Below are 25319 nucleotides of genomic sequence, written 5' to 3'. Positions count from 1 at the left end.
TCTAAACTTTCTACTCAGAAAACCTATAACTTGGTTCAGGCTTCTACCTAATATACACTGGGTAGCTTGTAAACAGTAGTACTTTATCACAATTCTGGAAGAATAATGTCCATAATAGGACCCTGGCACAGCCATTCCGGTTAGGACCCTTTTCCAGGTCACAGAGATATCTTTACATGGTAGAAGGGGAGAATGCTGGTCTCTTCAGGCCCATATAAAGACACTAATCTGGTTCATGAGAGTTCCAGCTTCTTTACGTAATCATCTCCCTAAGGTCCCACTTCCCAATACCACCTCATTAGTGGATAGTATTTCAATGTATTAATTTGGGGAGGACACAAACATTTAGTCATAATGGCCTCTCTAAAGACTGCAGCTAATGAAATCTCCCTAAAATATAGACATGACCCTATCATTCTTGCTAGCACTCCCATTACCTATGGAATTAAGTCAAAACTTGAGAGTGATGCCTGTTTATACAACTAATATTTATGGGGTACTTACTATGTTTGAAACACTCTTTTGAGTGAGAAAAAGTGAATACAACAACCTCTTCTGTCTAACCTCCAAAAATCTGCCCACTTATTAAGAGGAGACAGATGATATACAATAAATAAAATTAGGAAATATTAAATAAAGTTTAGTATTGGTATAAGTTATTAAAATATAGTGAAAGCAAGCTTGTGAGTGCAGGTTAACAATATGCAAATTTCAATAAGGCCGTCAGGGAAGCCTTCATTGATGTGACTTTCAAACAGCAAGGAAGACAAAGAAGTTAGCATTTGGAAACCTAGGGGAAGAACATTCCAGGTCAAGGGAATAACCAGTGCAAAGATCCTGAGGGGGTTGCTTGCCTGAGGTGTTACAGGAACAGCAAAGAGACCATATGAATGGAGCAGAGTGAACCAAAATATGAATTGCTGGGGTAAATTCAAAGAGATAATATGAGTTATATTATTGGTACATGTAAGATTTTTGGCTTTTATGTGAATGGAATGGGAAGCCACTGAAGAATAATGAACCCAGGAGAGAGATGATATTATTTAGGTTTTTAAAGTATGGTTTAAAACTATCCTGCTGCCTTCTATGTTGGGATAGATCGTGGGGTGTTTTGGGGGGATATGGAAGGAAAGAGAACAGAATCTGTTGTAGTAAGCCAGCTGAGATCTGATGATAATGTTAATAGAGCTCTTAAAAAGTGGTTAGAATTGGGATGTATTTTGAAGGCAGAGCAAACAATTTCCTGATTAGAAAGAATAAGAGGTCAAGGTCTTTGAAAGATAGCTTTGCTATCACTGGAGAAGATGGGCTAGATGCCAGAGGGCTGGGAGGGGAAGGATAGAGTCAGGAATTACTCCCAGTTTTCTGGCTATAGTAACTGATACACTTCCTAAGTTGATCCTCCATTATTTGTCTTCATCTTGGTAAAAGAACATCATCATTTATATTTTTATTAAAGCCAGAAAATAAGGATTAGTCTTGAATCCTCCTCTCTTCTCTTTGCTTACATCCAGTCCGTCATAAAGTCCATTGATTCTAATGCCAAAATGTAGATCACCAAAGCTTCTACTTTTCTTTACCTTCATTCCCAGCACCAGTGACCAAACCACCATTACCTCTCAATCCAACTGGATCTCTCTTCTCTGTGCAGTAGTCTTATAATCTCTCATTTTTTAAAATGGCCTTTCCTCCTTGTTATAGGCCTTAAACCCATCCTGAAAATCTGATTCCACCCAAACGAATCTTCCTACTTATCCAAACAGTTTGTAAACTTTTATGCTGAATTATGGCTGCCAGCTTTCAGAGCTGAAATCTGAGAAGATAAAGGAAATAGGAAAATAGTTATATAGTTAGACTAACTCTGTGTAAATATTTCTAAGGCAACCATTTGGCACATACACTTGATTGTGGTAAAACTTTTTATTTCATTGGGAAACAAATAGCCACTAATAGGACATTGTGTTCTTCTATACTGTGCTAAATACACTAGAGAATAGAACATAAGCAGAGAGGTCAACCCTAAAATAGACATTCCAGGCTTTTGAAATGAATGTTCAATTATTGGAAAAACTGGCTCCTTTTCTGTTGTGGGGGCACAAAGGTAATCATCCCATAACCATAACCCTCAGGGTTTTTCTAGGCTGGCAAATAATCAAACAGGCATCAAACAGATTAAGAGAAAGAAACCAATAAGAAGTTTAATAATAGCATGTATACCTCCTGTATACATGGGACAGACCACATGACTTCAGAAGCTTAAATAGCTAAAATTGGGAATGATGGGAGAAGAGAGAAGTACAATTAGAGGATTTACTGGAGAAGGCACCACAAACAGAAGGTATGCAGATTTCAAATTATTCTTTCACCATGAAAATTATAGAAGGAGACTAGGTCTTCCAATTCTGTGTAGGTCCTTATAGAAGTTTATATGTAAGTCTTTTTCAAAAACAATATCCTCCCAGTCTTCAGAGTCCTACCCATGAAATTAATCTTTTGCCAAAAAGATGTATTTTTTGGTGGCAGATTTTTTTCTTCCCTACACTGCAATCAGGGTGTGCTGTTATCACCCAAATGCTTGTGAAAAAATAAAAAAGTATATCTGATCATTTAAGAGATCCTGTTTTCCCAGCTATTTTTATTCTTTTGATGTATTCCTCTGAAAGCCACATCTAAACATGCACTCACCACAGCCTGCCCTACAAAGCAACTTTTATTACCCTCATTTTACAATTATAGATGAGGCTCTAACCGGTGGTGTAACTTTCCCTAGGTAGACCAAAATAAATATAAATATAAATGTAGGCCATTAATTTAAACCTAAATCTACCTATTTCCAAAGTTCTTATTTTTTTCCATTAAAGCACTATTTTTATATTCAGATATTGTGGCACTAACAAACCCAGAGATGACTGCCATTGAAACAATAGTTTTTTTGCAATTATCAAGAAAAGGGTGTATTGCATATATTGCATCTATACAGGGCCACACAGGAAGCACCAGGGCCACCCCTATTGTCTGAGACTGGGTCTTGGAGTAATTATAGCCTGGAAACAAAGGCCCATGCCTGAGGTGGTGGGGACCTGAGCTCTGGACTGGTTGATTTGCATTCAAAAAGAGTGCTGGCAGGGAAATTGAGCCCCTGACTATCTCCAGGAATTGTCTAATCTTGGGAAGAGCAGTGTGTCCAGGATCATAAGACCCCATATATCAAAGTATGAGAAATACAGAAAATAAGGAGGCATCATTAATGTAGCTGCATTTCTTTTTTTGACCCCAAAATTCAAAATCATCATTGATTTTCTTATACTTTCTAACTGATTTTCTTATACTCTCTAAGAAGTCAATCTCTAAGTTTGTTTCATTTTCTTCAAAATTTCTCTCATTCATCCCTTCAGGATGCCAGGCACTGTTGTAGGCTCTGTGGATTGGAAAATAATGAAACTCTTGATTTAAAAGACCTCAGAATGTGGAGTAAGAGATAGACCTATAAACCAATGATTATGAAATATTATGACAAATATTATAGTAGAGCAAGGACAAGAATATGTGTACCTTCTATTCCCACTGTCAGCCTCTGAACCTTATTTACATTTCCTGCTTTCTGTGCCAAGTCATCTCCCTATCCTGCGTATACTACCAGCCTAATTTTCTTTAACTTTTCATCATCTTGTTGCCCAAATCAAAATAATTCTTCAAAATAATTCTGACTTTTCCCACCCACCTCATTCATTTATACTTTCACCATTTTATTTTCTAATATAACATACAGTTGCCCTATTTAGGATCAACTAGTGTTCTACAAAAACATACACAAAGTGTGTCTGTTATTAAGTGTGTAAAATATGGTCTCTCAAGAAGCACATGATATTATATGAGTATGTGGTGTGCTTCCATTATGGTCATGCACTACACATTTATTCAACAAATGAGCATGATACACCTACCAGGCAGGGGGATAGACCCATCGCCTTACTGTCCGAAACCATATATGTCGTTCCATCTTCAGCTTTGTAGTTATCATAGCCTCTTTTTTGTCTTGCTTCTGGCCCTGTATTCTTTCAAACTCTGCCTATTCTTAGCCTCTCAGCTGAAATTTCACTTCCCCCAACTGTATAATAATTACTAAAAGAGTGACCTCTTACCTTATGCTCCTCTGAATTAAATGCATTGTATTTTGTATTTTTCACTATATACCCAGAGTGCCTACGAATAGTATCTGATGAATTACGCTCTCAGCAAATACTGAGTAACTGCATTCAGCATATATCCCAGATGTTAGATCTATGCGTTCTCTTAAATGCTCATTTTAATACCTTCTCTGAACCCTTAAAGCACATCCCATATAAATTAGCATCAAATGAAGTAATTTCTTTAATTATCCATTACTGATCCCAGTAGGTTCATCATGAAACTCCCACTTGCTTGTAGACTCTTTAAAATCTAGACTATTCCTCATCATAGCAATCCAAATCTAAACTGGTAGGAAGTAAAAACCCTACATATTTTTTTCCATTGAAATAACCAATCATTTTGGTATTATTTTGAAACATTTCTGTAGAACTGCCCAAGTGGAATTCAATAACATGTATTGGGAAATTTAGTAGACAATCTGGCATAGTACTTAAGAACAAGGACTTAAGATACAGAGAGACCTCAGTTTGAAAACTAAATTTGTCACTATTTCTTCTGTCACGTTGGGCAAATTATTAATTTCTCTTAGTCTCAGTTTTCTTATCTCTGTAGTGTAGAATACTATCTTCATAGGAATGTTTAAGGAAGAAATTAAAAATGTGTCTAGATGCTTAGTTTAGTATGATATATGATGAGTCAATAAATGTTACATGATATTTACACTATTGTTGGCATCAAGATGCACACTTCTTGTCCTAGTGAAATGGGCAAACCCTGGGGGAAGGGGATCCCTTTTGGTAAGTCTCCACCCATGCACTTATGACTGCAGGACAGGACTCAAATGCAGAGAAAAGTAGAGAAGATTTGAAAAAAAAAAAAGGTTTATTCACATAGAAAAGCTGAGAGAGAGAAGAAAAAGAAAATGTGTAGGTCACATATAAGTAGATACAGTGGGTTCTACCTGCAGATGGCATCAGCTGAGTACACACCCGGGTGATCTTAGAGAGAAGCAAGCCAAGGAGGCTGGACATGCACATGTTCAGCGTTTTAAGTTCAACGTGGCCGCACAGCTCTGCCCCTAGTTCCCTAATTCCAGCGGCACCCGTTCAGGATGTCAGATGGACAGCATGCAGAGAGGTAGAGTGCTCAGCATCTGAGATCTGGGTGGTGTGGAGATGAGGGTGGGCTCCTAAAAGCTCTACTTTTGCCATTCATGTCCACCACTAGCTTGGAGTTTTCTCCCCATTGTTTCCCTAGCACTAGCAATCCTGTTTGAAGAGGAGGCTTATCACCTCTAAAATAGCTCAGAGCTGTTAAGTGACTTACACAAAGTCACACAGCTAGTTCCCATGAGAGCCTGAACATAACCCTAACTTTTATGGCTCCATAAGAAACTTCTTTCTCTTTACATAGCACTGACTCTCAGGAAACACACTCAGAGAAGCTGTCTCTGTGAGGCCAAAATAACAAGTTGGTTCATAGTTTGAATGAAAATAAATTGTTCACAGTGGTTATTTTGGAATACTAGCGACTCCTGTAAACACTGTGAAAATACACAGATGCAGTTCAGGTATTCCAGCAGTTTGGGTTGTGTTTTAGCAAGCATAGTAGCAGCATGGGGAAACATCTCTCTTCCTAATGTATATTATGTACTATTTTATTTAGAGCCACCAAGTAGATTATGAAATAAATCCTATAGATTTCAAAGGAGAAGATGGTTGTCTGCAGAGAGTAGATATCTCTGCTTGGATGGCTATGTCCCAGTTGCCCAGGTGATAACTTTTTAGTTGGGGAGATTTTTCTGATAGTGTTAAAAAGCAACTCTGGTTTTTTTGTTTTGTTTTTTTTTTTCTTTTAACTGGGACTCCCCTCCTCCATAGTCTTTTTCACTCAACTTTTCCATTAGCAAGACACAGTGATTAATCCTAGGTTAGACTTTGCCTCGGGATAATAATTTAGACCAGGAGTGAGAAAGCATGTGATCCAGAGGTTAGTTCTTTTAACACATAGGTCCTCCATTTACCTGGAGTTACCCTTTCTTCTTACTCACCCCTTCAGACCTCATTCTTGACCTGATACTACCTGCTGCTACCAGTTCAGCTTTGTGAGTTTTATTTCCTGCTACTCTTCTCTTTAAACATCTTTGTTTTATAAATCTAAGGGGCTGCCACTAGGTTAGGCAAAGTAAGATACTCTTGCTGAGTTAGCATTTTAACATTCTTGGATCCTCTATACACAGTTGAAAGAAATGGCATTTTAATATTCATTCTCTGACTTAAACATAGATTAGGGAAGCTATAAAGTTGACCCTTCTCTCTTTTGTTTTACAGATAGACCATGTGGTGCAGGGCCATGCTGCCTTCCCTGAACTACAAGCCAAAGCCACAGCCAGGTAATTGTACCCTGAGGTTCCCTAAAGGTCCATATGTGCTGCTGTTTGAAACATTCATTCAATAGGCAGCTGCATCATTTGTATGTTCTTCAGACAATTAAAGTGCCTGGCAGTACTTGTATGATATAGTCATCTAGATAATTCAAAGCATACATGTATTAATTTCCAAAATAATGTAGAAAACCCAAAGAACATGTGGAGGAATCTCCACACAGCTTTCCATAGTTGGACCAGTTTGCACTCTCACCAGCAGTGCAGGAGAGTTCCATTTTCTCTGCATCCTTGCCAACATTTGTTGAGCTTCCATATGATCCAGCAATTCCACTCCTAGGTATTTACCCAAAGAATACAAAATCATTAATTCAAAAGGGCACCTGCACCCCTCTGTTTATTGCAGCACTGTTTACAATAGCTAAACTTTGGAAGCAACCCAAATGCCCAAAAATAGATGACTGGATCAAGAAGATGTGGTACATATACACCATGGAATATTACTCAGCAATCAAAAAAGATAAACTCATGCAATTTGCAACAACATGGATGGAGCTGGAACGGATCCTGCTCAGCAAAATAAGCCAGAAAGAAAAAGAAAAATACCAGATGGTCTCACTCATAGCAGGAAGTTAGGAAACCTAAATAAGGGACCAGGAAAAAGACTAATTATAATAAAGTAAAAATCAAAATCAACAAGCAACTATAAACTAGAGACACACTGCGTGGGGGTGGGGGGGTAGGAGGGATTATGGTCAAAATGGGGGGGGGATTTTATGGGGACTATAACCAAGATGAAAATGCATACATTGTGCAAAGATGAAAAATGATGTTAAAAATATATAAAATAAAAATTTTAAAAAAACCCAAAGAACATAAAGATCCTCAACAACGTGTCAGGAACTGTGGATAAGAAGTTCTGATGTAATAAGAACATGAATGTTGGAGTCAAAACGCCTTGGGTTCAAATCCAGATTTATTCCTTACTAGGTATATAATCTTGGGCAAGTTATTCAACCTCTTTACACTGGTCTTTTTCCCTATGTTGTGGATAACAACTGATAGGGTGTGATTTCCAAGAGTTATTGTTAAGTGAAGAAAGCAGAATGTAAAGGAGTGCTCATAATATACTTCCTTTCATAAAAAGGAGGCCATGTAAGAAAATATGTGTATATACTCATTTGTAAAAGAAATGAAGGAAAGTTAAACCATGAGACTAGTGAGATTGGTCGCCTATAAAGGAATGGAATGGAAGGCGTGGAGGAAAGGGAACGAGGTAGTAGGAGAGACCAATTATATTCTGAGCATAGTTTATTACATAATACCTACTTGAAAACTTTCCACAATAGATAGATGATTAGATTTATACAGACATGTATGCATACTGTAAAAACACATACACACACACATAAATACCAGGATATGGGTGTGCAGTGAAGGTGAGCAAAATAAAATGAACCTATTGTATTAACAATGAAAAATATAATAACAGGGGCCTCCGCTGGTGGTGCAGCGGTTGAGCGCTAGGTTCATTCCCCGGCCGCCAGCAAGGGTCCCACAAAAAAAAAGGAAAAAGAAAAAAGAAAAATATAATAACAGCCACACTAAAGAAGGTTTGGGAAAGAAAAAAATTAACCTATGTTTGAGAAAAAAAATTTGACAATATGCTGTATGGTTAAAAATAAAAATAACTGCATATACATATCATACTCTAATTAGTTAATTTGTTATTCATTAGCATATGGATTAGCTATTCAGCAAAGTTTCCATGTGTACACTACAGTTGAGCTCATAAATGGATATGGGTAGGAACAGGTTTATAGATGTAGATTAGATAATGAGAGCCAGGTGTCTCACAAATAGGTATGGGGGAGCAAAAGTCTCCAAGTTATGTCATTTTATTAGAAGTTTTATTTATTCCACATAAGGGATTCTGAAGACTAGAAGGAGGTTGTTTTTGTTATTTATCCATAAGTTTCTCTCTGTGAAGAACTCCCTTTAGTTTCTTGAGTGGAGAAGGCAGAATTAAATATGTGCATACCTTTTGTTTGCTGTTCTTTTCCCAGTAAACTCCCCAACTGAACTTCCCACTTTCTACCCAACCTCTCCTATGTTGCTAAAATATTTAAGATAGTGTCTGAAGACATGTGGCCAAGTTACTCAGTTAAGCTGGGATAGTGTAAAGCAGGCATACACGTTGTTATTAAACTTCCTTTGGGATTTTTTTCTCTTCTCTATCTGCCTATGCTTTCTTAATTATTTGCCAGCCCAGAGAACCCAGAGGAGTACAGGATGATTTCCTTTGTACCCCAGCCACAGGGAAAGGAAGAGGTTAGAATGAATTTTCATGCACTGAATGGAAATCAGAGGTATCAGTAACAACCTATGATTTTTGATATATGTTTGGCTGGATATAAAATAGAAATATAGATGTATACATTCATGTATGGATATACACACATATATCCCCTAGCTTTCTCTGCCAAGAGGATCTAGAAGCAGGATACCCTGGTAGCAACATACACACAATCCAGATCTTGGTTTCTAAATATTCTCATTACTCTTCAATAAAAGTAATCAGAATTCTTGTAGAAAATGGTCAATTTTGTGGCCCAAGCAGAAAAAAAAATGAATATTTTGTGGTGCCAAAAAGTACAGAGGCATTCAAAAAGGAATTGTTCCATGAACAATTTGATCAATAGACTATATATATAAGTATGATAGAATAAAATTAATCCATGACTGCTATAAGTAAATAATGGAAGAAATAAATAAATGGGGGAGAGAGGACAGACCTTCCTGTCTACTGGAAGGACAATGGGACTTAATAATAAATGTAGGAGGGGCGGAGCAACATGGCGGCGAGGAGACGCTGCGAGTAAGATCTCCCATTAAAAAAAGTTAATAGGGAGGAAAAGCGGCAGGTCCCAGTGAGAACTGGGACACGGAAGATAAACGGACGACTCCAGCAAACTGCCCGAAGAAGAAAGTTGCCATAAAAGAGGACGAGAAGGGAGGGAAGCGCAGAACCCTGCTCCCCTCCCCCGCCCACAGAGGCGGCACTCTCCGACCAGCAGAGAGGAGGGAAACAACAAACCAAAACGGCCAACAAGAAAAACGGACGCAGCAAGTGGGACGGTGAGTGGAAAGGAACTATTTCAGCCACCACACCCCGTGAACGGGAGCTGAGGCGAACCCTGCAGGATCCACCGCGGAGGTGAGCTCCAGGCGCCATTAAAGAGAGCCCCGCCCCCCAGGAGGAGACCAGCACCAGCACACAGCCCCGGCCGCCCAGTAAGCTTGCCCAGAAAGCGGCGCGCTGATTCGGATCGGATCTTAGCTGCCCAGGTCCCCGCGCCTGCGACCTAGGCTTGCGGGGAGACCGCAGAGGCCCTCCCTGAGTGAGCAGGAACAAGGCGCCCAGGCAGGGGAACGGGATTCAAAAGGCGCCATTCCCGCGCCACTGATCTGGGCTACAGCCTGCGTCCTGGAACTGAGGGCTTTGGAACTGAGACCCGGGGCACGAAATAAGGGGGAGATGGCGGAGGCCCTCCCTGAGTGAGCAGGAACAAGGCGCCCAGGCAGGGGAGCTGGATTCAAAAGGCGCCATTCCCGCGCCACTGATCTGGGCTACAGCCCGCGTCCTGGAACTGAGGGCTTTGGAACTGAGACCCGGGGCACGAAATTAGGGGCGTGGGTTCCCCACGACGGTGGGGCACAAGGCAGACACAGCACCCCAAAGCCGTTGAGGTGTACCCTACCATCCCCGCTCTGCTCCCTATCCCACGGGGTGGAAAATCAGCTCCCCAAGGGCTCTAGGAGAGATCTCTGGCGCCACCTAGCGACCTGAAGCCAGCAGAGGCTCCTGAAGGAGCTAGTGGCCAGCTGGGGAGTTAGCTCACACCGGGCCCCTTCCGAACAAGTAGTCTGAGCCCACAGGGAGAGCGAGCACCCACAGCCGGGGCAGACCAGGTGCGCAGAAGAGTGTGCCTGAGACCAGACACACAGGGAGTGTGTCCCACATCACCATTTTAGAACAGGGACATTTCTTCAGTAAAGACTACCTGCAGAAGGCTTCCTCAGGAGCCAGAAGTGAGTGGGGGAAGTTCGCCCACGCCAGACCCCCTCTGGCCTGCAGTCCAAGCCCAGAGGGGAGCAGGAACCCACCGCCGGGGCAGACCAGGCGCACAGGGGAGTGTGTCCCTACATCGGCATTTTAGAACAGGGACCTTTCTCCAGTAAAGACTGCTTGAAACTGACAGATGACTCCTGGAAGAACCAGAGGGGAACAGAGAAGCCCACCCAAGATGCCGGCCAGTCCCAACAACACAGTGTCCCAACGCATACGGCAAATTAGAAAACAGACAGTAGGGAGGAGAAGAACCACACGCAACCTAGCAACTCTCCAGAGAAAAAGCACACCACAAAAAGAAAGCCAGCCCCCAGATTGCAAAGACAATAACTTGGAAGAATTTCTGAGCCTTCCAGAAAGAGAATTTAAAATTGCCGTGATTAAAAAACTAACAGAAGTCATAAAGGAAAACAATGATAAGGGAAAAATAATCAACGATCAGAAGAACGCAATTGAGTCCCTAGAGAGGGAAAACAATGGTCAGAAGAAAGAAATTGAGTCCCTAAAGAGGGAAGTAAAAGAAATGCAGGAGATCAAAGAATTAATGGAAGAACTAAAGAATTCTGGGAAAAGCAATGAAAGCAGAATAGATGAAATGGAAGAACGAATAAGTAATCTTGAAGACACAGAAATAAAAAGAACCAAAACAGAAAAGGAAAGAGAAGTACGAAGGAAAAAGAGTGAAGAAAGACTTCGGGAACTATCTGACTCCATGAGGAAAGGAAATATAAGAGTTATAGGAATACCAGAAGGAGAGGAGAGAGATGTAGGAACAGAGAAAATATTCAAAGAGATAATTGAAGAGAACTTCCCAAATGTGAAGAAGGAGATGAAAATTGATATACAAGAAGCAAGAAGAACACCAAACTTCCACGATGAAAGGAAAAATACAGCAAGACACATAATAGTAAAGCTCCCAAGAATCCAGGACAAGGAAAAAATAATGAAGCTGGCAAGAGGGAAGAAACAGATAACATTCAAAGGAAAACCAATCAGGCTGACATCAGACTTCTCCGAAGAAACACTACGGGCAAGGAGAGAGTGGAGGGACATAGTCAACAGACTCCAAGAAAACAGATGCCAACCAAGAATACTCTATCCCGCAAAGCTCTCCTTCCTCTTTGAAGAAAGAATATGGACCTTCCCAGACAAACAGAAACTCCGGAATTTCATTGCAACTAAACCCCCACTCCAAAAAATACTACAAGGAGTCCTAAAGCCAGAACCTCAGAGGGACGAATAACAATGAAAGAAGGCCAAAAAAAAAAAGTTATTAAAAGAATAAATAAATAAAATCAAAGGAAAGACAAACACAATGGCAAATACAGATGTTAACATATCAATAATAACTCTAAATGTAAATGGACTAAACTCTTCAATAAAAAGACACAGAGTTGCAGCCTGGATTAAGAAACAAAACCCAACCTTTTGCTGTCTCCAGGAAACACATTTAGCTACAAAAGATAAAAATAGGCTCAAAGTTAAAGGATGGAAAACAATCCTACAAGCAAATGGACCAAAAAAGAAAGCAGGAACAGCTATACTTATATCAGATAAAACAGATTTCAAACTCAAAAAGATAAAAAGAGACCCCAATGGTCACTACATTATGATCAAGGGGACAATACTTCAAGAAGAAATAACACTCATTAACATATACTCAACAAACGAAGGAGCACCAAAATATATCAGACAACTGTTGTCCTCTCTGAAAACAGACATCAGAGAAAACACATACGTAGTGGGAGACTTCAACACACCACTATCAACAATGGATAGATCAACAAGACAAAAAATAAGTAAAGAAACCAAAGCTCTAAATAAGGACCTAGAGCAATTGGGCTTAACAGACATCTATAGAACACTAAACCCCAAAAAAACGGAGTACACATTTTTCTCAAGCGCACACGGATCATTCTCCAGGATCGATCACATACTGGGGCACAAGACAAACATCAACAGATACACCAAGATTGAAATCATATCAACCATCTTTTCTGACCATGAAGGCATCAAACTAGAAATAAACCATAAAAAGAAGGCAAGGAACTTTCCTACCTCATGGAGATTAAAAACCACACTACTGGAAGACCATTGGACTAATGAGGAGATCAAAGAAGAAATTAAAAAATTTTTTGAATTGAACGACAAGGAGGATACCAATATCCTAAATGTATGGGATGCAGCAAAAGCAGTAATAAGAGGAAAATATATAGCAATAGAAGCTCACATCAAGAAACAAGAAAGAATGCAAAGAAACAACCTAATCTCGAAGCTCAAAGATCTAGAAAAAGAACAACAAAAAAACCCCAAAACCAGTAGAAGAAAAGAAATAATAAAAACCAAAGCAGAAATAAATGAAATTGAAACTAAAAAAACAATCCAAAAGATCAATGAAACCAAGAGCTGGTTCTTTGAAAAAATCAATAAAATAGACAAACCCCTAGCCAGGCTCACAAAGGAAAAAAGGGAGAAAGCACAAATAAACAGGATCATCAATGAAAGAGGAGAAATCACAAAGGACACAGCAGAAATCAAAAGAATAATCAGTAACTACTATGAACAGTTATATGGAAACAAGTTCAACAATCTAGAGGAGATGGACAAATTCCTACAACTCTACAATCACCCAAAGCTAGATAAAGAAGAAATAGAACACCTAAACAGACCAATTACAATTAGCAAAATTGAAATGGTAATAAAAAACCTCCCCAAAAACAAAAGCCCAGGACCTGATGGATTTACAAATGAATTCTACCAAACATTCAGAGACGAATTAGTGCCTATCCTTCACAAACTCTTCCAAAAAATTGAGAAGGAAGGGACAATACCAAACACGTTTTATGAAGCCAACATTACACTAATACCAAAACCGAACAAGGACAACACAAAAAAGGAAAACTACAGGCCAATCTCCCTAATGAACACTGATGCAAAAATCCTCAATAAAATTTTAGCTATCAGAATCCAACAATGTATCCATAAGATAATTCACCACGACCAAGTTGGATTCATTCCAGGGGCACAAGGATGGTTTAACATCCGAAAATCAATCAACGTTATCCAACACATCAACAAAAAGAAATATAAAAACCATATGATAATATCAATAGATGCTGAGAAAGCTTTCAACAAAGTGCAACACCCATTCATGATAAAAGCCCTTGAAATTCTTGGGATACAAGGAACATACCTCAACATCATAAAGGCCATCTATGACAAGCCAACAGCCAGTATCATTCTCAATGGTGAAAAGCTGAAAGCAATTCCATTAAGATCTGGAACAAGACAAGGATGTCCACTCTCACCATTGCTTTTCAATATAATACTGGAAGTCCTAGCCAGGGCAATAAGACAAGAGAAAGACATCCAAGGAATCCAAATAGGAAAAGAAGAAGTCAAACTATCACTATTTGCAGACAATATGATATTATATATAGAGAACCCCAAAAACTCCACAGAAAAGCTAATTCAACTCATCAATCAGTTCAGTAAAGTGGCAGGATACAAAATCAACACGCAAAAGTCAGTAGCCTTCCTATACACAAACAATAAATCTGAAGAAGAAGAAATCAAAAAGACCATCCCTTTTGTTATTGAAACAAAAAAAAATCAAATATTTGGGAATAAATCTAACAAAAGAGGTAAAGGACCTATACAAAGAAAACTATAAAACACTGTTAAAAGAAATAGAAGAAGACACAAAGAAATGGAGAGACATCCCCTGCTCATGGATTGGAAGAATAAACATTATTAAAATGGCCATCCTTCCAAAAGCAATATACAGATTCAATGCTATTCCAATCAAAATTTCAATGTCATTCTTCAAAGAAATAGAACAATTATTGATGAAATTCATATGGAATCACAAAAAACCCCGAATAGCCAAAGCTCTCCTGAAAAAAAAAGAAGGGAATGGAGGCATCACACTCCCAGACTTCAAACTATACTACAAAGCCATAATCATCAAAACTGCATGGTATTAGAACAAGAACAGACATACAGACCAATGGAATCGAATAGAAAATCCAGAAATAAACCCACAGATTTATGGTCAACTAATCTTTGACAAAGGAGCAAAGAATATGCATTGGAGCAAAGAAAGTTTGTTCAATAAATGGTGCTGGGAAAACTGGGTCGCTACATGCAAAAGAATGAAGCTTGACCACCACCTCACACCATACACAAAAATCAACTCAAAATGGATTAAAGAACTAGACATAAGACCTGAAACCATAAAATATATAGAAGGAAATATAGGCGAAACACTACGTGATTTGCACATCAAAGACATCTTTACAGACACATCACCCAAAGCAGTGATAGTGAAGGCAAAGATAAACAGCTGGGACTACATCAAATTAAAGAGCTTTTGCACAGCAAAAGAGACAATAACAAAAACAAAGAGAAACCCCACCAACTGGGAGAACATTTTTGCACCCAACACTAATGATAAAGGACTGATCACAAAAATCTGCAAAGAGCTGATGAGACTCAACAACAAAGAAAATAATCCAGTCAAAAAATGGGCAGAAGAGCTAAAAAGAAACTTCTCTGAAGAGGAAATGCAAATGGCCAACAGGCATATGAAAAAATGTTCAACATCACTTGTCATCAGGGAAATGCAAATCAAAACTACCATGAGATACCATCTTACACCAGTGAGAATGGCACATATTAAAAAAACTAGCAACAACAAATGTTGGCGAGGGTGTGGAGAAAAAGGAACTCTTCTGCACTGTTGGTGGGAGTGCAAACTGGTCCAACCACTGTGGAAAGCTGTGTGGAGATTTCTGGACCTACTAAACATAGAGCTTCCATATGATCCAGCAATTCCACTCCTAGGTATTTACCCAAAGGACACAGAAACATCAATTCCAAAGAACACCTGCACCCCTATGTTTATAGCAGCACTGTTTACAATAGCTAAGCTTTGGAAACAACCCAAATGCCCAAAAATAGATGACTGGATCAAGAAGATGTGGTACATATATACCATGGAATATTACTCAGCATTCAAAAAAGATAAACACATGCAATTTGCAGCAACATGTATGGCGCTGGAAGGGATCATGCTCAGCGAAATAAGCCAAAAAGAAAAAGAAAAATACCGGATGGTCTCACTCATAGCAGGAATCTAGAAAACTTAAATAAGGGACCAGGAAAATGAATAACTATAAGATAGTGAAAATCAAAATCAACAAAAAACTATGAACCAGAGACACTTTTAGGGGGGCGGGAGTGGAGGGATTGGGGTCAGAATGGGGGGGCTGCAATTGTATGGGGAATATAACAATAAAATTTATTTTAAAAAAATAATAAATGTAGAAGAAATAATGCAAATTGAAAATCATCATTAGGCAAATACCACAGCTGTAATTATTGCAGGCAAGAATCATAAGTGGTTGCTAAAGTAGTAAGGGAACATGTCATGTGAAGCAGGACTTCATTGCATAGTCCAAGTATTAATATAAAAGGGAAAATAAGGGCCTCGCTGGTGGCATAAGGGGTTAAGCACAGCACTATGAAGCTATCCGCAGCCTCTGCAGCATGAGTTTGATCCTGGCCTGCCAGGTAACTACTCACATGACACAGTAGACCTCTCCTGTCTTACCTGCTGCTCCCCTCAGCAGTGTATTTCAGTCAGTCTGCCTGTTCTACTCCCCACTCTGTCTCTGGTGAATCCTCTCACCCCCACCCCACTCCTCTGGCCTGTACCCCAGTTCTTGTATGCATAAATAAATAAATTTTTTAAAACAGGGAAAATAGTTACTTCCCAGTGGAGAAATTTAGCAGACAGTACCTTAACCAGTGATCAAAGCTAGCAATATTGGCAATGAGCTATGTCAGCATCACGTGCCTCCTTTTATGAAGCACTGGCAGGGACACAGCATCGTATCTGTGATGTTCTTGCCAAAAATGCATGACCTCAATGTAAACATGAAAAATGACAGACAAACCCAAATTATGGGACATCCTGCAAAATTATAGCCAGTATGCTTGAAAGGAAAGTTATGCTTAAAAAGGCTTAAAGAATTATTAAAAAGCTGTACACTAGATTGGTGGAGAGTAAGGAGATATTACAACAACAACAACAACAAAAAATGTATGATCATGGAATACATGCTGGACCAGAACTATCCATACCCACTGCCTAAATTATGAAAATAAGGGAAGTCTACTATTTTTGCAATTTTTATGTAAATCTTAAATTACTGCAAAATGAAATCCCTCTTTTTTAACTTTTTATCATAATAATGCTTAGTTGCTGGACTTTTAAGGAAAGTATTTTGTATTAAGAGAAACCCCTATTTAGCCAGCACATGATTAAAGGGCAGTCCAAGGTAGCGGGTAATATCACAGACTCTGGAACCAAATAGCCTATGACTCATTTTCACCCCTTTGTAGCTGTGTGACCCTGGGCAATTCATGTAGCCTCTCTGTGCCTTTGTACACTGATAGTAAACACCTCATAAGACTATTGAGAAAATTAATGAAATCCATCATGACCGACTCTTAGTGACAATGAAGTGTTGAGATGCAAGAGGTATTTCGATTTAAATGTTCATGATGATAGTTTTGTCATGTTTGTCATAGTTACTTAAGTCAGATACTTCCATTCCACCACAGGGCTTACATTCTCCCTGGGGAGGTGCATCTGTGTGGAGCAGAACAGCATGTCTGCCACCCCAGAATATAAGCACTGGGCCCTCACCAGGTAGAGGAGGAGGTTGATCCTGACAGGGAGTTTGAGAAAAGCTTCTCAAGCATTCTCTAGAAGAGGAGTCTTTTTATGATGACATCACCACCCAGAGGGGTCACCTCTTGCTGCCTCATCAGCTAGAACTTCAGTTGACTCAGAGACCACACAACCTGGAGCAGGGTTCCTAAGTTGAGATCATCAGAACAGGGAAAGTAGTTCTGAGAGAACAAACCTTGAACATCTCTGAGAATTCACTTTGAGTTTAGTGAGTAATGTGTTGGCAGGGTTTTGTAAACTGTACAGTGACAATGACAACTGCTAATACTTCTGATACTATGATGAATGATTATAAAAGAGGATGTTTTGGTGGTGGTTATTCTATTAAATATCAGCATCATTTGTCAGTCCTCCTTAATGTGCCTGCCTTCCTGTGGGGAATGTGGTGGAGTAGTAAGAACATCAGGCTGGGAATTAGAAGTCTTGGGTTCTTGTGCCCAATCTGCCATAAATGTCTCAGTGACTCAGTTTCCTCGCTGTAAATTCACAATATAACTACTCTGCTCTATTCATTGTATAGGTATTCTGAGCATGAAAGTAGATCATAGAAATGCTAACCTTTGAAAATCCTAAAGCTCAACAGACACCTAAGGAATCATTAGATTTGTAGTGAAAGTTCAAAACTTCCAGAATGTTCTTCTGTAGATGACCCTCATAGGAATAGTTTTAATTGAAAGTGAAAAAAGAAGAATTTAAGGATGAGCATGCAGAGTTAGGGAAGCAGCAGCACAGAGTGGTCCACAAGCAGCAGTTTATAGAACCTAGCGTTAGAGTCAGACTGGATTTAAATCCCAGTGTTCCCCATGCCTCTTGACTCCATACCCCCTTCCAAGAACCTTACTGAACTTCTTCTCTTTATGGCAGAACATTGTCTACACTCTTCTTCACTCTTTGCTTACTATGTACTCCTGCTTTGACCACTCCGATTTGAATTCTGCCACCATCAGCCCAAGATATTTAATGTTGATACACCTGGTGACCTCTGTTTGGATTTGTTCATGGAGGGTTTTCCAGTCTGCTTCCTTGAGCTCTCAGCACCAATGACTCCAGCAATCACTCCTTCCTGTCATTTTAACACTCTGTCCTTGACGTTCCAAAACTTCACCCTCTCCCTGTTTTCTTCCTGTATCTCTGATTCCTCTTTAACCACCTTTTCAAACTTGTGGTCTTTCTCTTGATCATAGCATCAAAGTTCATTATGGCTAGGTTCCTGGCCCTCATCTCTCTTTGCTATTTCTACAGCCTTGACTTCATTTCTTTGTATATTTTGATGAATTCCAAGTTTTATCTCCAGCTCATATATTTAGTAGGTATTCAGTCAAGATTGTTTTACTTTCCCTTCTACTTCTGTTGTCCTGCAAAGGGAAATGCATCTGTATCTTATCAGAACTTTGAATGGACTATTCCAAGATTATAAGACTCATTATATTTCAGGTCTTAGAAATAGGCAAAGCTGTTATTAAAATGAAGTTGGCTGTTTGGAAAGGACAACAAATCCCTTGGAATCAGAAACCATATGCCTTTGTTGGTGTGACTTAGGAATCTTTGAAAACAGAAATGATCTTAGCATCAACAAATCCTATTTGAAACTGTAGACACAAGTGTTCATAAACAGATTTGGTATTTTATATTCTCGATGTACCATAATCCTTTTAGACCCTGTCCCTGAAGAAAAATGTTTGTGAGCTTACCGATTAAGTGAAAAATAACTAGGTATAACCATGCATGTAACTGGCAACCAGAATCTCTCTATTTGGAGCCAAATATTTAGGTATTTCACTTCTTAGCCAGAGATCGCCTTATATTTATTGTTGCTTTGGCTCTTCTCCTGAAAACTGACTATTGTTTTAATCCTGTTACAGTGCCTTACCTACCAGTTTCTCCAAATGAGGTTCCGGTGGTGACATGGCTTGGTAGGAAGATGTTGTCATAATCCACATGAACTATATTAAAGTTTGGCAGCAGAACCAAGGTTAAAATCCAGGTTCTCTGTCCAATGTATGTATTATAAGTATTTATGATATGACTGAACAATGAAAAAAAGTCCCTGCTTTCTTGCTTTTATGTATGTATAATTTAAGTATTTATGTGTGTGTGTGTGTGTGTGTGTGTGTGTGTCTGTAGAGAGGGAGGGTGGTGGTGGTGAATGCAGACATACTTGCCAGCAATTAATAAACTTTCTATAGAAAAATAGAGATGAGTAAGGAGAATTAGAACATGGGTTGCAGGGGTCATGGTGGGAGCTATTTCAGGTGAAGAAGCCACCCTCAATAAGGTGACACATGAGCAGGACTCTGTGTAGAGGCAGCAGGCCATGGTGTATAGGGAAAATGCTCCAGAGTGCACAGCCAAGTGCCAAGACCTGAAAGGCAGCAACCAGTGTGCCAGACTGACGGACACTGGCAGAGCCATTGGACCAAGGTCCAGAAGAGTGGGAAACAAATGAGAATTTGGAGTTAGCTAAGGGCCTAACAATGAGGGTTGCTGTAGATAACTATAGGGACTCTGATTTTATTTCATGGCTTTCATTTTTTTTGAGCAAAGATACAGTCAGATTTACCTTTTAGAAACACTGCTTTGTCTACTATATAAACTAGACCATCAGAGGGGTGGAAGGGACAGAATCTCAGCAAGCCCACAGTCAGCTGGAGGGGGAGGGCAGTGAACAGAGATGCCCAGTCTGTTCTGACTTTCTTCTGCTGAGGTCACTGCAGGCAGTGGTCACCTCTCACTGAGCTCCCGTTGGTTTCAGGTGCCTTAGCATTGTTAACATGAAGGTCTGCTAAGTCACATTCTCTCTCTCTCAACCTCTTTCTTTTTCCCCACTTTCCCTGGATTTTTGTTGTTGTTGTTCCTTTGAAGGCAATCAATTTTTCTTGATTTTACGTCTTCCTTAAACCTCTTTTCCTTCTGTGATGGCTATAATCTCACTGTGAACCAGTTTCTTAAAATGCACTGATCCTCTATAGGCTAAATCTCAGTTACATTTAAAAATTTCCTTTAACTCCCCTTGGAGCAAGGAAGGGAAAATGAGTGGACAAGAACATTTATTAACAATTTGCAGTGTACCTGGTACTGTCTTAGTGATAGCTTTTTATATTAGTTAATTCTTGATGAGGAAATGAATGTTATAGGGAGATCTCAGACTCCAATTCTAAAGATTGTTCTCACTTTCTATTCAGCTTTTCTATTCTCAGATTGCTCCTGTCACCTTTCTGACTTCAACCTCTGCTCCCTCAGTTTTGCCAACAGTGTGGGCCATCAGTCTATCATCAAGTATTGACTTTGCCTCCCTTGTGCTTATGCAATTGTAGAACCATGGTGATGATATTAACTGTCACTTTCCATCTGTACAGTGTGCTGGGATAATCGGGAAAGTCGTGATGGCTCTTGGATGAGAAATGTTATTTAAACAGATATAAACTGGTTATTATAATGCCTTCTTTAGCTTCTGTTTTGCATACAAGGATAAGAGAGTGTTCAGGCCTGGAGGTTCTCTCAAGATGACTGAGGCTGTGCTGCTTTTGGAAATAAATCCTCCTTTTCATACCTCTCAACAGGTTACCTGTAGCACAGCACGGTGTTGGCACAAGGGTGGAGTTTAGGGGAGTTGGGAGGAGGGGTGTAAAACAAGATGTTTGTTCCTTTTCTCTCTCCCCTTCTATGATATACACCACCACACCTGGAAGGCTGTGGCCATATGACTCCAGAGATTATCCTGTTCAGCCTCCAAATGCTACAGTGAGATGAAGATGTATAAACAACTCAGAAATTCCAATTCTAGTGTACTATGCAGAACCTAGAGTTATCCAGTCTGCATTGCAATAGCTGTGATGGGCAAGTAAGTGTATGAGAGCGTGAGTATGAGTTAGTGGGAGAATGTATGTGTGATCTGTGCCATGGGGGGAGGTGAGCGCAGCCCTCCCTACTAGGCAGTCTGTGCTTTTGCGGGGCAAGAAGTAAAATTAGGAGACGCGCCACGTGGACACTTCTTCCCAAGGCTTTCTCTTACTCTTAGAAAGAGCACACATGTCTTCTCTTAGACTATGTATTTAGAAGTTTAGTTTGAAAGTATGGTCACCATACTTCTGGGCATCCACTGATTCCAAAAATTAAGTGATTTATGGAGCGGGAGGGGAGACTAAAGATTCCAGGGGTGCTGTATGTGTTTAAGATTGTAAGCAATAGTCTGAAAAAAACTTTCTCTGACTTGGATTTTCTTTAAGCTAAAAATGAATTTCCTGTGATGAGAAAGGACAGGGAATTGTTTATTGATTGCCTATCATTTTAGAGTGCGCAGAACTCTATATTTAATCTTTGTAACAACCTATAAGGTAAAAGTATTAGTCCTGATTGCAAAAAAGTGAGCCAGACTTAGAGAGATTCAGTAAGCCCGAATCACTTCACTGGTATTGGGCAAAACTACATTGTGATAGTTAAAAAATATATTTTCTTCATAATATACAATGCACCTAGGACAGCAAGAATGTCTCCCTCTGAGAGAGGATATATGAGCCTGGTGTTCATGAGAGGGAGGGAGAAAGGTCCACTTGGAACAGTTAAAATGTGATTCCTGAGCTAAGAGGGCAGCCCGCCATTTGAGAAGAAATTGATAAAACAAAAATGAAACAAAGTCGGAACCCAAAAAGGCATCATGCAAGGTTAAAATTATGTGAATAATGATGTGCATTCATTATTTTAATGTTTTCCAAGTGCATTTCATTTTGAATGATATACTCAGATAGCACACATGGTAAGGTATAATTGAAAAAACATGTAGGCGAATGGCTGAATTCAAAGAATAAACATACAGCTGCGAGGAGGTTAGGAGTCAAAGGGGTAAGCATATGCTCCATCCCCCAGGGAGCTCGTTAGTGCATGAGTGACCATATATGTGGAGGCTAAATGAATCTCACTGTTTGCAAAGACCCACAGCAAATGAGACAATGACGAATCAATAGTAATTAGGCTATAGGTTCGTATTGACCCAGATGTCTGAAACCAGATGCCCTGCTCTGAGATTCCTTGAGAGACAAATGAAAAGATTTATAGACATGCACTTCTTTAAAAAAAAAAAAAATCCCTTGACTCTAAGTGCAGTGATGCTATTCTGAAGTGGAAGGTTGCTAGAATCAGTGGAGGCTCTTGACTCTGGCTAGAAAAAAATGCCCTTGTGACTTTTTTTTTTTAAATGTAGATTGAATGATTGACTTTATTGTTTTATTTATTTATTTGTTTGTTTGTTTTGTTTATACATGCACTGGGTACAGTCAGAAGCGTGGGATGGTGAGAGAATTCACCAGAGCCAGAGCAGGGAGCAGAGCAGGCAGAAGGACCGAAGTACACTGCTGAGGGGAGCAGCGGGCGGCAGGAGAGGTCTGCGCGCCATGTGGGACCCTCTTCCGGTGGCCTGGGAGCAGCTGGGTATTGAACCGTTGCTGCAGAGGCCGCAGGCAGCTTCGTAACCCAGCGCTCAACCACTGCGCCACCAGGGAGGCCCTTGATGTAAATATGATTCCTGCCTGTCTAGGAGCAAAAAGAACCGGGGGATGGAAAATGAAGATGTGACCATATTCTACCCAGATAGAACATTCTGGCCCTGCCTTCCATGGAGGCCTTGTAGGATCCTTTCCTGACACTATCATACATTCATGCTAATGCAGAGTTTCCATGTGGGGCTTTGATAGGTTTCTGACCTGGGCTCCAGAATGCACATGGCCTCAGACTCACACACAGAAGAGCTTACACTTGGACTAAGTCCTATGTCTTCATGTCTTTGAACATCCCCTATGTAAAGGACTGTTAATGGTGCTTGGCTCCCTGCACTGTGGTCAAAGGGCTGACACACACTGGGGGAGCAGCAGTTAATGATGCTGTGTTTGGGGAGTCTTTTCCCCACAGTACGATCACCCTCCTCATATGATTTAAGCAGGAGATTTTCACAAATACGAATGAGGTGTCATAGCAAGAAGCAGAGATTACCTAGTAGGGAAGGCTGCCCTGATCTCCCCCACAGCACACACACATTCTCACACTTACTCACATTCACTCTCTCATACACTTACTTGAAGCCATTTTCCTTCTCTTTCTTTTCTATATTAAAAGTCCACATTTTTTATTTAAGATAAAAGTTTGAAAACTACTGCTTAATTGTTTGATTGTTTCTTTAACCTTAATTTAGAAAACTTGGAATTTCATGGGGACATTCACAGTCAAAAACTAGAATTGGAAACCATTGAGCCATATACCTAAAACATTTTTAATGTAACATTTTCCAGAATAAATAATAAATATCATCTTAAGTATCTTAGATTTTAACCTCCCTTGGAAATGTATTTCCTCTTTTTTAATTTTTTGCCATTATGTCATTTTTTTACCTTTCAGCTTCCCTTCAAGGACACTAGTGGATGCCACCTTCAATATATCCACTTTTTTCTATAATCACTGGCTTAGAACTTTGAGAAGGAAGCACCTTGAAAGAGGAGACTCACTGTGTCATACAGTGAGTCTGAACCCAGTGGGATAGGTATTGTTATACCCATTTTATTTTGGAAAGACTAAAGTTCAGAGAGAGAAAGGTACTGACCCATGCTGCCCAGCTAGGACAGGTAGAACCAAGCTCTGTCCCTGGACCCCTTGACTATCAAGCCAGTTACCATCTCTGTCTCCCTCTCAGCTGAACCCTCATTCTACACATGAAGAAACTGAGGCTTAAAGAGAAAGAACGAAACAGCTGTCATTTGACGAGTTTAGGTTGGAAATCAAGTTTCCTAATTCCTGATTCTAACTGCATTCGCTCCAGTCTTTTCCCTACCCAAGCTCCTGTCCTGAGTTGAGGAACTGACATTGGGCTCTTCTTGTATTTTCATCATTATTATTGCAATCAAGCATAGTGATTTTTAAAAATCCTTTACATATGTACGGTATTGTACAGCTTACAAAATACAGTATCTTTACATACATGGTCTCCTTTGATCTCCACAGTAACTCTATGAGGTAAGTTGGACAGGGGTCATGACATCTGTTTTTACAGATGCAAAGAGAGTGGTTCAGAGTTTGAATAACTTTCTCATGGTTACACACCTTCTAGGGGTAAAGCTTTCCCTGGATTTGATCTGATTCTAAACCTCTCCACTTTCCTCTAGGACCTGCCACCTATTTGTGGTGATACTACAGCATGAGCTGAGAGTGGGAGCCATGGTTTATAGGGGCTTCAGGTCATGTCTTTGCTTTGGGGATTCTGCTTATTTTTGGAATTTGATATGAAAGTACAAATGGTTTCTTTCTACAGAACAATTTACTCCCCAGCTCTGCCCCCCTTTTAAAAAACAAAATCTACTTCTCTTCCAGATGCCAGAGTGTATATGCATATTTGAACAGTCACCTGGATCTGATTAAGAAGGCTCAGCCTGTGGGTTTCCTCACTGTTGATTTACATGTTTGGCCAGATTTCCATGGCAACCGGTCTCCCTTAGCAGATCTGACACTAAAGGGCATGGTAAGTAACAGCCAGTCCTTGCATGAAGGTGTAGGTGGGCCAGAGGGTTAGGCGAAGTTGGGAAGAAACAAAGTGCGGAGAGAGAAAAGAGGAAAAGTAAATAAAACAGGCCTGCAGTCCCTGGCTCCTTGCAGATGCATTGCCGCATGCAGGCACTCCTCTCCCCTGTATCCTGTGCTGGAAGTTCTCATTGTTTCTGAGCCACCTCCGGAGCATTAAAAACAGTGTATCTTATATTCCGGTACTGCTTCCTCTTGGTTGCTCTGAGCTGCTACTAGTCATGAGACCCTGCCCAGGTCATTTTTGTGTTTCCATCGGTCTATAGAGTCACGTTTCCCTCTCCATTCCCCAGGCCTCCTGGTAAAGAAGTACTGATCTGGTTTGTCATAGCAACTCCTATGCCCGGCTCTGAAGC

General features: G+C 40.0%; 1 protein-coding gene across 2 annotated transcripts in view; it reads left to right on the top strand.

Moving 5' to 3' along the window:
• Positions 1-25319, top strand: part of FGGY (FGGY carbohydrate kinase domain containing) — a gene marked incomplete at both ends in the record, with an annotated part of 393087 nt that overhangs the window by 256670 nt on the left and 111098 nt on the right. The window contains 2 exons of one of the 2 annotated variants that reach the window (XM_084243991.1): positions 6462-6523; positions 24757-24904. In XM_084243991.1, coding sequence (XP_084100117.1) covers positions 6462-6523; positions 24757-24904 — 210 coding nt within the window. Of the gene's footprint in view, positions 1-6461; positions 6524-24756; positions 24909-25319 lie in introns of both variants that reach the window. The other variant, XM_084243992.1, reaches the window with a different exon arrangement.

Source organism: Talpa europaea, assembly GCF_964194135.1.
Source record: "Talpa europaea genome assembly, chromosome: 9".
NCBI lineage: Eukaryota > Metazoa > Chordata > Mammalia > Eulipotyphla > Talpidae > Talpa > Talpa europaea.
Note: the sequence above shows the minus strand (reverse complement) of the source record. Positions and strands in the feature narration are given on the sequence as shown.